The sequence below is a fragment of the Colletes gigas genome, unplaced genomic scaffold (genome assembly GCF_013123115.1).
Source record: "Colletes gigas isolate AHSC1104 unplaced genomic scaffold, ASM1312311v1 Colletes_gigas_Sc00005, whole genome shotgun sequence".
NCBI classification, from domain to species: domain Eukaryota; kingdom Metazoa; phylum Arthropoda; class Insecta; order Hymenoptera; family Colletidae; genus Colletes; species Colletes gigas.
Genome location: NW_025106634.1, coordinates 840517 through 855326, shown reverse-complemented (window position 1 = coordinate 855326; position 14810 = coordinate 840517). Strand labels below are relative to the sequence as shown.

Below are 14810 nucleotides of genomic sequence, written 5' to 3'. Positions count from 1 at the left end.
GATTCCGTCCCTCCACCGGTGTTTAAATGAAAAAATCTATTAGCTTCCGAGACATTTAGAATTTGTTAAACTACGCGATTTCTCTCGGTTGACTTGTACAGTGAATATTATATTTCACGGTGTGGCTTCCATATTCGAATCAAGAGAGTTCGATGGAAACAATTTTCAGATAATAGAATATTCCCCTGGCACTTAGTATCTAAATAATAATTGGAAATTTTATATTTTATATTTAATATGAAACGATTTTCTTAAAAGTTTATGATAGAATATAATTTAATAAAATGTGCTATTATTTATCGCATATATGTGTTAAATAAACAATGTATAATCCAGTATCACTCTATATCAGTCGTATAATCAATAGGAATTATTGAAACTTCTTTAACTATATAGCGTCAAAGTAAATTTCAAAATAAACATAGAAAATAGCAAACATTATAGTAGCTGGTATAGTCATTGGATGGAGGATGAAATGCCCTTTAAAACGAGCGTTCGAACAAGTCGATAGCGTAATTAGTTCCGGAGATATAGCGATTTTAGTTTCAAGTCGAAGCGTTTGTTTACGTTCATTGAGGTCAATGAACTCGCGCGCGAAAATTCATTCTACGTATATTATAAGAAAAGTCGTGAAGTTAAATGGCGCTAAAATAACATTCCATGTTAATAATTCTAAATGCAATTTTAAAAACAGTCATTTGACCGATCGTGGTAGGTTTAGTGTTAAACCTTGACTCGAGCTGAAGGAAGTGGCTAAGTTCGCCCTGCACACGAAGTGGGTTTTGTGAAAATAGTCCCTTGCTCGCCTCCGTGCACAAATAGACAATGTCCCATAGCAGAGACCACACAGCCCCCTGTCTCGTCTCTGCGTTCCTCTTTCCCCATATGTCGATTTATGGTCCCTCCATTAGGGACGGTTCCGTGCTGCACCGCGGGAGTTCCAGTTCGATTCGGAGACAACAGGATATCGTTTCTACCGACCAGGAAGGAGGGCGTTTATTGTTCTCTTTTGTCGCGACCCGACCTACGATTTAGTTCCGTGTGTGTTTACACACAATATCGCATTCATGGTAAATCTGAGCAAACACTGTCCAGGGGAGACGCCCGGGAAGATAATTTACGAGCTTAACGTTTCGTTAATCCTGTTTACCTTAGATGAGGAGTTATCTTCTCTAGTATTGGTTATTTCGGAAAATGTGAGTTACGCGACTGGTCATCCAGGTGTGTTTATAAATCTGTATTTGAAAACTCGTGTACATATATACATACGTAGACGTCAAGGGTTCTTGGGGTTTTCTCGAGGATCGTTTTTAGATCTATCTGTTTATTTTTCGACAACCTATATGAGTTAAGTGTGGGGTCGTGTGTAAGGTAATCTGTGAAACTGTGGTGCACAATTTTATTGGTGGGCAGAATAGAATAAAATAGCATTTTTTGCGGATCAAGTTTCAAGTAAGAATGGGAAAGGTTTATGGAGGTTTATACCATGCTTTCTGCTGTCTTCTCCAGCTTAAAGTATGTGAGGTACCGAAATAAATTAAAGTATCATAAGGAAGACAAAGCATTTAAATAAATCAAATAGAAATCTTAAGAAAGGTACAATCTAACTGTCAGATAAAGTGTGGAGTTTGTGTGTACTAACAGGATTGGAGATCATAAAATTAGAGTACCAAAGTTGTATCTCCGTAGTAGTTAATTACCAATCGAGAGCTACTGAAAGAACGTTATGTTAATTTTCTGTTACAGAGACATCTTGACAAAGGAAGCGACCTTGCCGAGGCGGCGAGCGCCAGTGGACTTCGGGAATTAGCGAGATCCTTGAAACAGCACCTCCGAGGATTCGGTTCCCGCCTGGAGGACAGGCGCGAGTACCTCGAGGACACGTCGAGATGTTGTCTGCTTCAGGACCGTGCGTACGAGTGGGCCCAGGAGGCTCGTCTCGCGGGCGAAAGGAGGGCCCAGCAGTTCCTGATGGCCAGACCACCCCTACCGGCCGAGCATTTCACGGAAATGATGGCGCTCGCCGAGAAGCTCGGTAACGAGATCCTCCTGGAACAATGCCGCATCGCCAGGAACAAGTGCGCGGAAGCCCTCGAGATGGCGAGGACGACTTCCGCACCCGGCAGTCCGGCCAGGAGGAGATCCTTCGCCGCCTCGGAGTCTACCACATCCTGGGAGGACACTCTGGCCAAGAGTAAGTCTATCTTATCAACGCTTACTACTTATTTTTAATCATTTGCCCTAGATAACTATCTCGACTTTTCTTTCCAACTTCTCCGTGATTAAAAACAGAATTTTACCATTATGCATCAATCGATTATATTTTATAGCTTTATCAACGCAACTAGCGTTCCCAGTTGCTGCAGTGAATGTTAATAGACTACAGTTGTTCTTCATCTATTTAAGTTCACAGTACTTTTCTTCGCGTGAGAAAGAATCTGTCACGGATCTTAATACTGAATAATTATCATAGCAAGATAATAAATTGCTTATGAATTGGAAATTCAATACAAGACAAGTTCAGTTTTATATAAACATTTTGTTCCTCATCAGTGAAACAGTAAAGATCAAATATTAATATGCAAGATGTTCGACCAACCCTGGGAAAAATTTTAATGGGAGATTCTAGAGGCCAAAATAAGACGGAAATCAAGAATACTAATTTGTTGATGGAGGCTTCGTTAAAAAGTTATTAACGTTTAAAGTTCCGCCCGTTCTGAATTTTTTTCTAGAAAGTGGGTAGGATTTTGGGGGTAAGTCTATTCACCAAAAATTATTGTAATTGATCCACGCAACCGAAAATAATTTTTCCAGAACGATTTGAAACTTTTTAATTTTGTCGAAAAATTTCATACCTTCTCGAATTTTTATCTCGAAAGTGAGTAGAATTTCAGGGGTATGTGTATTCACCAAAAATTATTGTAATTGACCCACACAACCGAAAATAATTTTTCCAGAACGATTTGAAACTTTTTAATTTTGTCGAAAAATTTCATACCTTCTCGAATTTTTATCTCGAAAGTGGGTAGAATCTCGAGGGTAGGTCTAATGACCAAAAATGATTGTAATTGATCCTCGCAACCGAAAATAATTTTTCCAAAACGATTTAAAATTTTTTTTTCGCCAAAAAATTTAGGCACCTACTCAAATTTTTTTCTCGAAAGGGAGTAGAATTTCAGGGGTATGTGTATTCACAAAAAATGATCGTAATTGAGCCCCGCAACCAAAAATAATTTTTTCAGAATGATTTGAAATTTTTTAATAACTTTTTAATGAAGATTCAGTCGAGATATTGATATTCTTGATTTTCGTCTTATTTTGGCCTCTAGAATCTCCCATTAAAATTCCCAGGGGTGGCCGAACACCTTGTATAATAATACCCAAGTAATACAAGGTTGAAACGTTTGAAGTATATTTATATTTAATCCTCTGCCGCATAATGACCACTTAAATTAGGATACCACGGCAGTTTTCTCACTTTTTACTTTCTGAACAAGTTTTTGTGCTTCCGTGTCTCGGGTTTGATTCCGTAATTATTCATCCATAATTCATTTCATACCCGAAGACAGCTCCAAAGAAGAAGGCCAAGACATCGATTGAATAAATCATTCTCTAGTCTCTTATTTGCTCCTACATATCAATAGGCAAGGAATAATAATCAATAAGAAAGGAATAGTTATCTCCCGTATTTCTTCTACTCTGTTTCTTTACCATATTGACATTTATCACACCGTTCCGCCAAGAATATTCACAAATATCACAAACACTCTTAGGTAATTAATAAACATGTTCTATACTAAGAATCAATAATCTTGTCATCAAATATGCATGAAACACACCCATTCGACTATCGAGCAATAACTGTATTCGATTCGTCTACATCGCTCATAGTCGTCCTCATCGTTTTTACTCTCATTGCTAGTATGAACATTAGATGTTACAGAAAATAAATTCTACGACAAATTATGGGTATGCTAGTTTCCAACTATCTACAAAACAAACTTTTGATTTTTGTGGACAATTCGAAAGATTTGGTCTGACAGTCAACATATTAAAACAAATAACGCGAAATCTAGACTCTCTCCTTTGATTATGTCACAGTTCAGTTCTGACCCACTGACAATTCGAGAGGTTTGGTCCGACAGTCAACATATTAAAACAAATAACGCGAAGTCTAGAATCTCTCCTCCGATTATGTCACAGTTCAGTTCTGACCCACTGACAATTCGAGAGGTTTGGTCCGACAGTTAACATATTAAAACAAATAACGCGAAATCTAGACTCCCTCCTGTAATTGTGTCACAGTCCAGTTCTGACCCGGTGACACCATGAAAGAAATTACACTAATATTGTAATATTCGTAGAATAATAGTTACGTAATTGCAAGTTGTTGTATGATTCTTCAGGAACTTCGTGGGACGATAGCGATAGTAGCGCGTCTTACGCCTGCCCCATGGAGAGCATAGGATCCGCCGGAAGCGGCGGACGACCGGTGCTGGACAACATCGCGGAGCTCCGGGAGAGCGCCGAGCAGCTCCTGGATTGTTCTCCTCCGCGGACGCCGCCCCGAAGCCCGGCGCCGCGACGGCTGGTGAAACCGCCGGTGAATTCGCATCTGCACAGAGCGGCGAGCATAGCGCCCGGCATGAAGGCGAAAAAGTGCGTACGACTCGCTTTCAGGGATCTCCATTCGCGTTCGTTCGTCTTTCCCTCGTCGGCCAGACCACGCAATTAACGATGGTCGCCGCGCGTAATTACCGTTGCAAGTCTGATTAATATTCTCATTAAAGTTTCCACGTCGAAGTCCCCACCCCCGCGCGACGTGGGAGAACGACTGGATTTCGCGTTGCGTTTTCGTACGCGACGTCCTCTTCCGTGTTCCGTCGCACCCGGCTCGCGCGAACAATGCACAATGTTTATCTATAATAATTCCATCGCGCTGTTATACGGAATCGTTACGTGTACCGCGGCAACGCGGCGTCGTTAACGAGGAATTTCACCTTGCAGAACAATACTGCTCATAATGAGGGAAATGATACAGACTGAACGAGACTACGTGAAGTCCCTCGAGTACATAATAGAGGTAACTGTTCCCTTTCGTATTCGTTGAAAATTCGCGATCAACCGGCAACGGATTTAACGGTGTCTCGTTTTCCCGTCGAAAGAACTACATCCCGGAGCTGGTGCGGGAGGACATTCCTCAGGCCCTCAGAGGACAGCGCAACGTGATCTTCGGCAACGTCGAGAAGATTTACGAGTTTCATAGTCAACACTTCCTGCGGGAACTGGAACAGTGCGAGCAGTCGCCGATGAACGTGGGACAATGCTTCCTCAGACACGTGAGTTACTTTCCTGGGGGGGTTCTTAATTGCATTCTAGTCCCTTTTGGTCCTACTTCTTTTCATACGTTCTTAACGCTCTGGTAGCTCCCTTCGATCCCTCGTTGGTCTTTCTTTCTGTATCGTGTGCGTTAAGTTCGTTGAACGGTATTACAACTCTCGACGAGCTTGTTACAAGACGATATTTTGTAATAAATTGCATAATATAACCTACGCTTTGAGAAATCATATCATATCGTTGAGATTGTTCAGGCTTTTCTAAACTAGAAAAAGAACATCCGCCCTATTAGTTAGATTCCATCGGGTTGTCTTTTATTACCTAAACTAAAGTCGTCTCTAAAGAAGATAACACCGCAAAGGATACTTAAGAAAACTTTTCTCAAGACACTCGACTATGTGCTGCTAGAATATCCCAGAAAATATTGGGCATCTCAAAACTTTAGTTTATTAACTAATAAAAAAAAATTATATCCTGCAATACTCTACTACTTCTGATACAAAAAACTACATACCCACGCTTAATTTCGTCATCGTTGTTGAATCACCTCTTGCTGGAAAAGTTACTGCGCGGAAAAGGCGATAGAACAATGAAAACGCGAAGAAATGCAAGATCTGTTTTCGTAATTGGCACAGAAAGAGATTCCCAACGATATAGTAAGACGTATGTATTTACATTAAGTGTCCAAAATGCTCAATATTTTCTAAAATATCGTAATAGACACAACTTGCTCCATTCCTAATCCCAATATTTACAATTAAATCACGAACGCACTTGAACTCCAAGTTTAACGTGTGTCGTTAGTTAATGTCCTTGATAACGGTACGCATGGTTGCATGAATATCTCCTCAGAAATATTCCCGTAAATCGAGTCTTCGATTCTCTCTCTCCGATCAACAAGTCCTTCGATAAGAAGCGTTCAGCATTCTTCCAACTATCATAGAACTCTATAAATACTCGATGCAGATAAATCAATCGACATAAATAAAAGTTGACTCTCGACAAGAACCGGCAATACGCGTCGATGTTACGTTCGGACAGCCTCTTGCATTTACAGTTCTCTTCCAATCGAATACACTCGATTCTTTGCACGTTCTTGAAAAAATAAAACCGACGATCGATGCGTAAACGCGTAGATAAGGAACGTTTAGCGGGTGTTGTTCGTGTTTGTTTGAGAAGTGGCAAAATAAATTGGCCGCGAGCGAAGACTGAAATTTTCATTACACACACGTGTGTTGCAGGAGAAAAAATTTTATCTGTACGCGTTGTACAACAAGAATAAGCCAAACTCGGACTCCCTGATGGCCGAATACGGTACCGTCTTCTTCAAGCAGAAGCAGCTGGAGCTTGGCGACAAAATGGACCTCGCCAGCTACCTGCTGAAGCCGGTTCAACGGATGGGGAAATACGCGTTGCTCCTGCAGCAGCTGGTCAAAGCTGGCACCGATCTGTCGGACCAAATGACCGGCAAAGAGGAGAAGGACGAGAAGGAGGACGGTATGAAACCGATGGTCGAAGGGGAGGCGGATTTGAGGGCGGCCGAGCAGATGGTGAGGTTCCAACTGCGCCACGGAAACGACCTGCTGGCGATGGATTCACTTCGTGATTGCGACGTACGTGTTCTACATTTTACCTTTGAACCGAGAAAGATAGAACGCTAAACCCCCATGCATAAGTCACGGGATCGATAATGTACTAACTAACAAATAATGATGTAGTAGAAGAAACAGTCGCGTCATCAATGGCGATGGAGAGTGTATGTAATGCGTTTTTTGCCATAGTATTGCGTCGTCGCAGACTGTAAAGGGGATGTAAATTGCAGGTGAACGTGAAGGAACAGGGCAGACTGCTCCGTCAGAACGAGTTCTTGGTCTGGCAGGGCAAGGGCAAGAAGTGCCTGCGACAGGTCTTCCTGTTCGAGGACCTTATCCTCTTCAGCAAGGCGAGAAGATTCCCCGATAGAAAGGTGAGTCGACCGCCTTTGCTAGTACTCGCTCGTTTGTTTTTCCGTGTTCCGTTTGCGTGACCAACGCGTGTCCCCGCTTGCGTTACAGAACCTCGACATCTACATCTACAAGCACAGCATCAAAACGACGGACATCGGGTTGACTGCCGTGATCGCGGACTCGCCCACGAAGTTCGAGATTTGGTTCCGCAAGAGGAAACCGGGGGACACGTACACGTTGCAGTGCGCCAGCGAGGACATCAAGAAAGCATGGACGGAGGAACTGAGCAACCTTTTATGGAAGCAGGCGCTGCGAAACAGAGGTAAAGCCGACTTTGCGTTTTGAAATATAGCGTCCCTCTGGAGGCCTTTGTGGCGGGACTTTAACGAGAATGCCTTTTGTGACGGTACAGAAGTGCGCCTGGCAGAGATGTCGAGCATGGGCATCGGAAACAAACCTTGTTTGGACATTAGGCCTAGCGCGGATCAGATCAATGACCGTTCTATCAGCGTAGCTCAACTATCGAAGAGTAAGTACAACGGATCGGCGATTGTTCGTGCAGTGCGCGCGAACCGAAATATTAATCCAAGTGTTCTTCGTTTGAACAGCGCCTAGATTTAGGAATTCGATAGCGGTGTCGATGTCGGAGGACTCGGGACGTTGCAGCCGGAGGCCGCACAGCGTAATATCCGTGAGCTCGTCGTCGAGCAGCGGCGGCAGTAGCGGCCCTCCCACGACTCTGAACCTCGGTTTGGACATGAGTCCCAGGCCCCATCACCGTAGCACCACTCTCAACAGTCAGTGCAGCGTCGGTACGTTCCATCCTTCCTTCGCGTATCCATTGCCCGCGAAAGCTCTCTTATGTTTTGCCACCTCGAACGATTGTATTGCAGAAAGCGGCATAATAGCTGATATTTCGATCGTGTCCGACGACGGGGGCGATGGCACCGAGAGAAGTCACTGGAACTCGACGCTGGAGAGTCCCACGTCCCATCTGCCGACAACGTCCACGCCTCTTCAGTCACCGACCAGCGCGATCGCAGCAACAGTTACCTCGGCTTCTTCGTCTAACACTAATCTCGCACCCTACGACCAAGACATGTCCATTAATTTATAAACGCCGCCCCTGAACAGGTCGGCATCGATATAGAGCAGAGTATATATATATATATATGTTGTCGATTCACTTGCAAGTTGTCCCACAGCGAATGCAACGCGTGGTACCGGGTACAGAAGCGCGTTAACAGCGCGTATTTTCTTGGGCAATCGTGGTAACGAGAATACCACGGGAAGGTATAAACGCTATACATAGTCCGATAGACCCGCTGACATCACGCTTACCGCCCGTTTCAAACCATTTAACGCGAATGCTAACCGTTCGTATGAAAGGTTACACACACACACACATACACACACTAGAGGCAGTCGTTCCGAAGAAGCTCAACTTTCAAGTGAATTTATCTTTTGATACGCTTCGTGTTTCACATGATCTGCGCGATCGCATAGTCGTCACGACTGGGATTTTTATAAACCATTGATTTTCAGAAGTAACGGCAACGTGTATTTTCTTATACTGTCTCCTCCGAATCCACCAACGTGCTCAAGAGAATCATAGATAGAGAGATACGTTTCGACGGGATATATATAATATATATAGATGTGTACGGTTGCATGCCACGGAACGAGCCGCAGTGATCGCGAACGGCGTGCACCCGGTTGCCATTTTTTCTCTCATTAACATTGGCATTCCTGACACCAGCGACTGAGAATATTCTTCAATTCCCAATGACTCGTCTGAACGGTACTTTTATACTTTATTTATATGTGTAGTTAATAAATGAATCGATATTCCATCTCCACGTTGTGTTCGCGCTTACGTATGGTACACGAGGACGGTACACGGAGCAACGCACGCGGTTCCGCTGTAATGAAACACCCGAAGACCGTCGGTTCCCGTTTTTTCTCTTCTCTTCGGGTATTCCATTAGCTGTCGGCGACCGTCGTCTGTCCTGTTGCCTCCGGATGCGTTTTCGGCCACGAAATCCACGCGTCCATTCAGGAATGTCAAAAATCAATGCGCACACATACAAGATACCACTTTGTAACATAATGTAATATTAAAGCTTTATACGATGTAGCCACAAGTAATATAACCGATAGTCTAAATATTATTTCCAGATTATATATTAAATATATATACATATAATATTATATTCTTTTTATGTCAGTCATTTGTGAAAACCTTTTATCACCCGTAGATGTAAACCTGACTCTGGCCTGTACACAAAAGCCAAATTCAACACCCTCTCAGTCTCTTCGTTTTCATTTTGTTTTCTCTCAAGCTAGACCCATCTACGTTTAAGGGATTTCTTTCTTTCTGACACCGGTGTGGACGTTTTGGAAAAGCTTAGGGTAAGCGCAATGGTAAGCTTGGCTCAAGACGCTCCACACGCATGTTTCGCGTCAATTTTCTTTCTCCACGAGGAACTTAGGGTTTCCGATCGCGCAGATTCGATCGGGATTCCCCCGATAGACGTCCGCGTTTGCAAATCGCGCGGCGAGTCGATCGAGGAACTCGCGATCGTCTGCACGGGTCTCAAATCATAGTCACACTCGGTGTGCTTAGCGACCGAATAAACAGAACGGATACATGTAACAATCAGCAATTATACTGTCATAATAATTCTGTATTGTTATGTTGCTTCCGAGCGAGTCAGTCGATTAGCCATTGTTATTGCCAAGGTCTGCCAAGGTATTTCAGTGATACCTTATATGGACAGTGACCAAAATCGTTTGTTTCGTAATTCTGGGGTACGAGAAAAGAATTTCAAGGTATTTAGTAACCGTAGCTGTAGCCCGTAGATCTTTACAAAGAATTTTTTCTCGGTACAGTCCGATGCACCCCTCCGTGTATTATCGATCGTTCTTTCGTTTTGCGTATCGTGATTTAGTTTGTATCGTCGCACAGTGCGATCGTTTCGAAATTACACGAAGCCTCGTTATAGATTCGACGGAAATTTACGTAGATCGGAAACGAAACTGAAACAGCGCATGCCATAAAATCGGTGCATCCGGCTGAGCATCCCGGGTCCTCGAAAGCGAAACTAAACGAACGAGAAAGTAAACGATATTTCTATTTTCGAAATTGGATCCGAGTTTGGTGTTGCTTTTCGAATCGGGGATGTTGAGTTAACGATGAATACTAACAACATAACACCAGTACCTTAAGATACAACCGATAGTCCCTTAATGTTACACGCTCGTAGATATTTATTAATATTTTTTTAAGTAGATCATTTTAGTCCGTAGACTTAAGTATCCGCATCATTATAACGAAATGTATATATACATATATATATATATTTACATTGATAACATGATTATTTCAGTATTGTAATGTGTCTAACACCGATGTATTTTATTACTTGCTAAATATACTGTATTGGGTGCCTTTTGTAGCGAAGTCAAACCTTTAATTTGTCTCGTGACGTCCTGCGTTCCTCTTTCAATCACAAATTGTAAATGAAGTGTAAACACGGCTTGTTGTTTTCAGTATTTGACTAATGTACCATTCTTCTACGAGAAGGCACAGCGTATTTACATCCCCATTCCTGTTGCTGTCTGTTAACTGATAGGTATTGGTCGAAAACAATAACGAAGATCGATGACAGCCAATCAGCGGACTGCAGCAACAGTGGGGATATAAACATGCTGTGCTTTCTTCTCGCGTAAGGACGATGCATGCATGTACTTAGCGATACTCGAAATCGCAATGTATCGTATCGATATATCGATCGAAGCACGTGCTCGTACGTCAATCGATTGATGTGTCCAAAGTTGGTCCAGAATTTTTGCAAAACGTGCAGCACGAAGTGCAGTGTTTATTAGTAACTTTTTGTGTCTATTTGTAATGTCAATCGTTTTATTCGTAAACTTTATTTACAAGTAATATTAGGCTGTCAACACGTAAGAAGCTTACAAAAGTCTATTTTATTAAGTAACGCGCGTGTTTCATTACATCAAACCCTGCACAGAAGCGAAGTACAAATCGTTTTCGCACTAGCGTAAGTATATAGAAATATATAACTAACGCTATATAATTGTCAAACATAACATTTGCAATAACCTAGTTTTAATCGATCTATCACGTTCGATTGATTAATATAATTGTTTCTGAATAATGTGCATGACTATATGCCAATGTCTCTGAACAATTATGATAAAAAGATTTAATGTTCTCCATGATTTAAAAGAGTATCCAACAAGGACCTTAGTGATCTTAAAAGTAAGGCATGGTCCTGGAAAGAACATTTCGCAATCTTTTGTATAGTGGCTTAGTATATCTTGCCTCGTAACATTTGTATATGTATAATTCAAACAATTTAACATGGGTACTTATAACAAGAATAATTTGTGATGTTCTTTAATTTTATTTGTAATATTAAGAAAGATATTCCTTAACGGTAAAAGTATATGTTAATTTATCAATATCGGTCGTTTGACATTAAATAATATTACAGGTAGTATTCTTCTTCGTTACTTCAACATCACATTTCTGTATGTGTCACAAATCTTTCTTGCTTTCCATTAAATTTTCAGGCAGAGATGTTGATTTTTGTATCGATTTGGGTTCTGTCAAACTTTGCTGTGACATACTTTTCAATTTTTGCGTTTCTAATTCCTTTTTCTTTAATAAAGATGCTCCAGTAAATCCTGTGCATGTTACAAAGATTGTAACCATTGTAAATACGAAATATAATATTATACGGAAATGATAGAACATACCTAAAATACCACAACCTATTGCTGCAACCCCACCAACTTTCAATCCTGCTAATAAACCAATTGGCCCACCGATGCAAGTCCCAATTAAAGCTCCCGTTAGGGGATAAGCAGCAACTTTATACCTTGCAGCTTTTTGAAGGAATTTTTCACCATGTTCTACATTTACACTTGTTACTTCAATATTGTTTTCTGCTGCATTCACTAATTCTCTTTGGTCCTGTTTATTTTAAGGGAATATTATTTTAGAACTATACCTGCACAACTGAAAGTATAAACTACATAGATTAAGCAACATACATCCACAATCTTATTGAATTCAATGAAAAGCTCCTGTAGCTGTTGAACATCTTCTTGTAGATTGTTCCAGGCATGCAGACATGCCTGTTGACGTTGCAAGTCTTGTTCTTCTTCCTGCAACTGCATATATCTATTGTCAAGTGGGTGACTTGTGGCCTGATCTTCCTTTTTGGGTGACTGTGACTGAGACACAGACAAATGCAACTCCATCTCTATACATGTGTATGTATAATTTTATTATCATTTAATTGAAATTACTTGTAAATTTGAAATTACTGGAATTAACCCCTTAACAGGCTCATGTTAGATACAATATTGTAATTAACAGAAAACTGATCATTCTTGGAAAAATATGAGCGTTAAGGGGTCAATATTGTTTCTCACCTAAGTAATCTTTAATTGCATTTAAAATGCTTGTTCTAGCATTGGCAGTCAGTTTGTCAAATTGATTTATATCAGAATCAAGAACTTGAGTTCTCAGAGTGTCCATTTGATACAGCAACTCCTTTAGCTGTTTTATTATTCTGGATACATTTACATGTTCCTTATGCATTTTGTCCCAATCATGTTTTGTTTGATACTGCAAAGACAAAGGATATTCAAATGAACACCTAGTGCAGAATCAATGATTTCACTTAAACGGCACTCACATTTTGAATGTTAATCTTGTGTCTTTTTAACAAATCCACATGATGCGGTATAGCAACATTAAAATTATTAATTTGGATATCTAATCGTTTAATCGGCTGCTTCAACGAAATATGTTCCGGCGAGGACGACATGTTCCCAATATATCTGTTGTTCTGTTCAAAGAGTATTATCTTTTGTTATTCACATCATTCTCCACAATTCTTAACCACAATATCCTAGTAACATGTTCGTGGATATACTACACGACAGACGCGTTACTCAAACTAAATACCATAACTCCGTTTCTCAGTCCAAAAATTAACGGTTTATATTATTTCGATATCAGAACAGTTCATGTCACAAACAATTTATTTTGGTACTGTCTGGAGCTCGTAAAAATAACCAATCAGCTGATTATTTGTACGCAAGCATGCATAGTCATTGACGTAATAACAGCGCCATCTCTCTCAGCCAGCGAGAGTCATTTCATTCGCGAGGATTGGACGTAGCATACCAAGATGACACCATTTGTACAGTTTCGATGCTCTTTTAAATTGTTATTTAATATTAAAGGCTGTTTAAACTATGGCGAAGGATCAAATAGCGTATTATGTTTTATGAAAAAATAAAATGATTAACGTGCGCGGATTTCCTCTAGATAAACAGCTTGTACAGACGTATGTGGTAGACCAGTTTACCAAAAATGGTGACCGGAAGTACATACTTCTTTAATTGTTCATACGAAGTTACTTCTACTTATCACTGGTTTACATTGAAATTGTATGTATTTTTGATTTATAGAAATTATTTTGAAGGAACCTACGACCTACGAGGAGAAGGGAGCATTTTGTGATACAAGGAAAGGGCGATTAACTTAATCGGTTCTTTACATCGATGCATTGATCATCAATGTGAAACATATGTGGGAACATATTTATAAGCACATATGTAACAAGTGTTGGAACATATTCTACTTGTATTATTTGAAAGCTACTTTATTTTGTGCTCAAAATTCTCTTTTAAGGAGTTGTGGCGCTCTCACAAGCGCTCGACCGAGCGTCTCCCTCGGGGACTTCCTAATATCCCAGTCGTCTAAGGTAGGGCCTGCTATAAAGCTTTACTGACGAAGTCCACGAACTCCTGTCCTTTTCTGTCCTACGAGAATTTCGGGGGATCGTACCCACAGCAAAGCAGCGCCACAAAGTCTTCGAAGAAGTTTAAAAACCACTGTCCCACATAATACTGCCTTACATAATGGTCGAGAATTAGGATTTGATAGGTTGTAAAACAGCCTTAGTTCGCCTTGCTCGGTATACCTCCTCTATGCACATTTTGCGTTTAAAACCACTGTGTAAATACAAACGAATTTCATTCCCCCCGTTTCACACTGGTTTCCGAAGAATCGTCCTGTTGGCCGGCCTTGTCATGATTTTTGACGCATCTCATATTTTACGAGTACAAATTCGAGCAAACAATAGCTATATAGCGCGGCTCGGCCAGCAACGGTAACCAAAAAGTCGCGGAACGCTGTTCCGAAAGGACGTACGATCTTGATGAGTTTCACGAGGGTCCGCCGAATGTACAATTCGGTATAAAGCCGATGAAGCTTTCGGTAATGAAAAACCGATTGCGACCAAATAGGCTCCGGGCTGCCGGTGACGTGTAATCGAGTCTTCTCTTCCGTCCCTTCACCATCCCTCCTAGCCAACCACTCTCGTTTCGCCTCTTTCCCGTTCCCTCCTTTTTCCAGGCCGCCGTCCTGCTAGCTTCCATTAACCACCATACGTCATATATACCGCGGGGATCCGTTCTGTC

The 14810-nt window shown here is 41.3% G+C and overlaps 2 protein-coding genes across 2 annotated transcripts in view; one reads left to right on the top strand and one right to left on the bottom strand.

Moving 5' to 3' along the window:
- The window catches only part of LOC122395268 (puratrophin-1-like), a 332754-nt gene extending 321892 nt beyond the window's left edge, over nucleotides 1–10862 (top strand). Inside the window, exons 13-22 of the mRNA XM_043392713.1 lie at nucleotides 1747–2194; nucleotides 4407–4659; nucleotides 5008–5083; nucleotides 5166–5339; nucleotides 6579–6950; nucleotides 7160–7303; nucleotides 7392–7605; nucleotides 7696–7812; nucleotides 7892–8095; nucleotides 8177–10862. Of these exons, the coding sequence (XP_043248648.1) occupies nucleotides 1747–2194; nucleotides 4407–4659; nucleotides 5008–5083; nucleotides 5166–5339; nucleotides 6579–6950; nucleotides 7160–7303; nucleotides 7392–7605; nucleotides 7696–7812; nucleotides 7892–8095; nucleotides 8177–8400 (2226 nt within the window). The 3' untranslated portion in view covers nucleotides 8401–10862. The remainder of the gene's footprint in view (nucleotides 1–1746; nucleotides 2195–4406; nucleotides 4660–5007; nucleotides 5084–5165; nucleotides 5340–6578; nucleotides 6951–7159; nucleotides 7304–7391; nucleotides 7606–7695; nucleotides 7813–7891; nucleotides 8096–8176) is intronic.
- A 256-nt stretch (nucleotides 10863–11118) lies between these two features.
- LOC122395486 (syntaxin-17) lies at nucleotides 11119–13405 on the bottom strand. Its single transcript, XM_043393109.1, has 5 exons — nucleotides 13016–13405; nucleotides 12750–12945; nucleotides 12366–12577; nucleotides 12069–12285; nucleotides 11119–11996 (listed from the first exon to the last, which is right to left on the bottom strand). Exons 1-5 carry the CDS (start codon nucleotides 13145–13147, stop codon nucleotides 11848–11850), a joined length of 906 nt encoding a protein of 301 aa, XP_043249044.1. The 5' UTR covers nucleotides 13148–13405; the 3' UTR covers nucleotides 11119–11847.
- Nucleotides 13406–14810: the final 1405 nt, after the last annotated feature.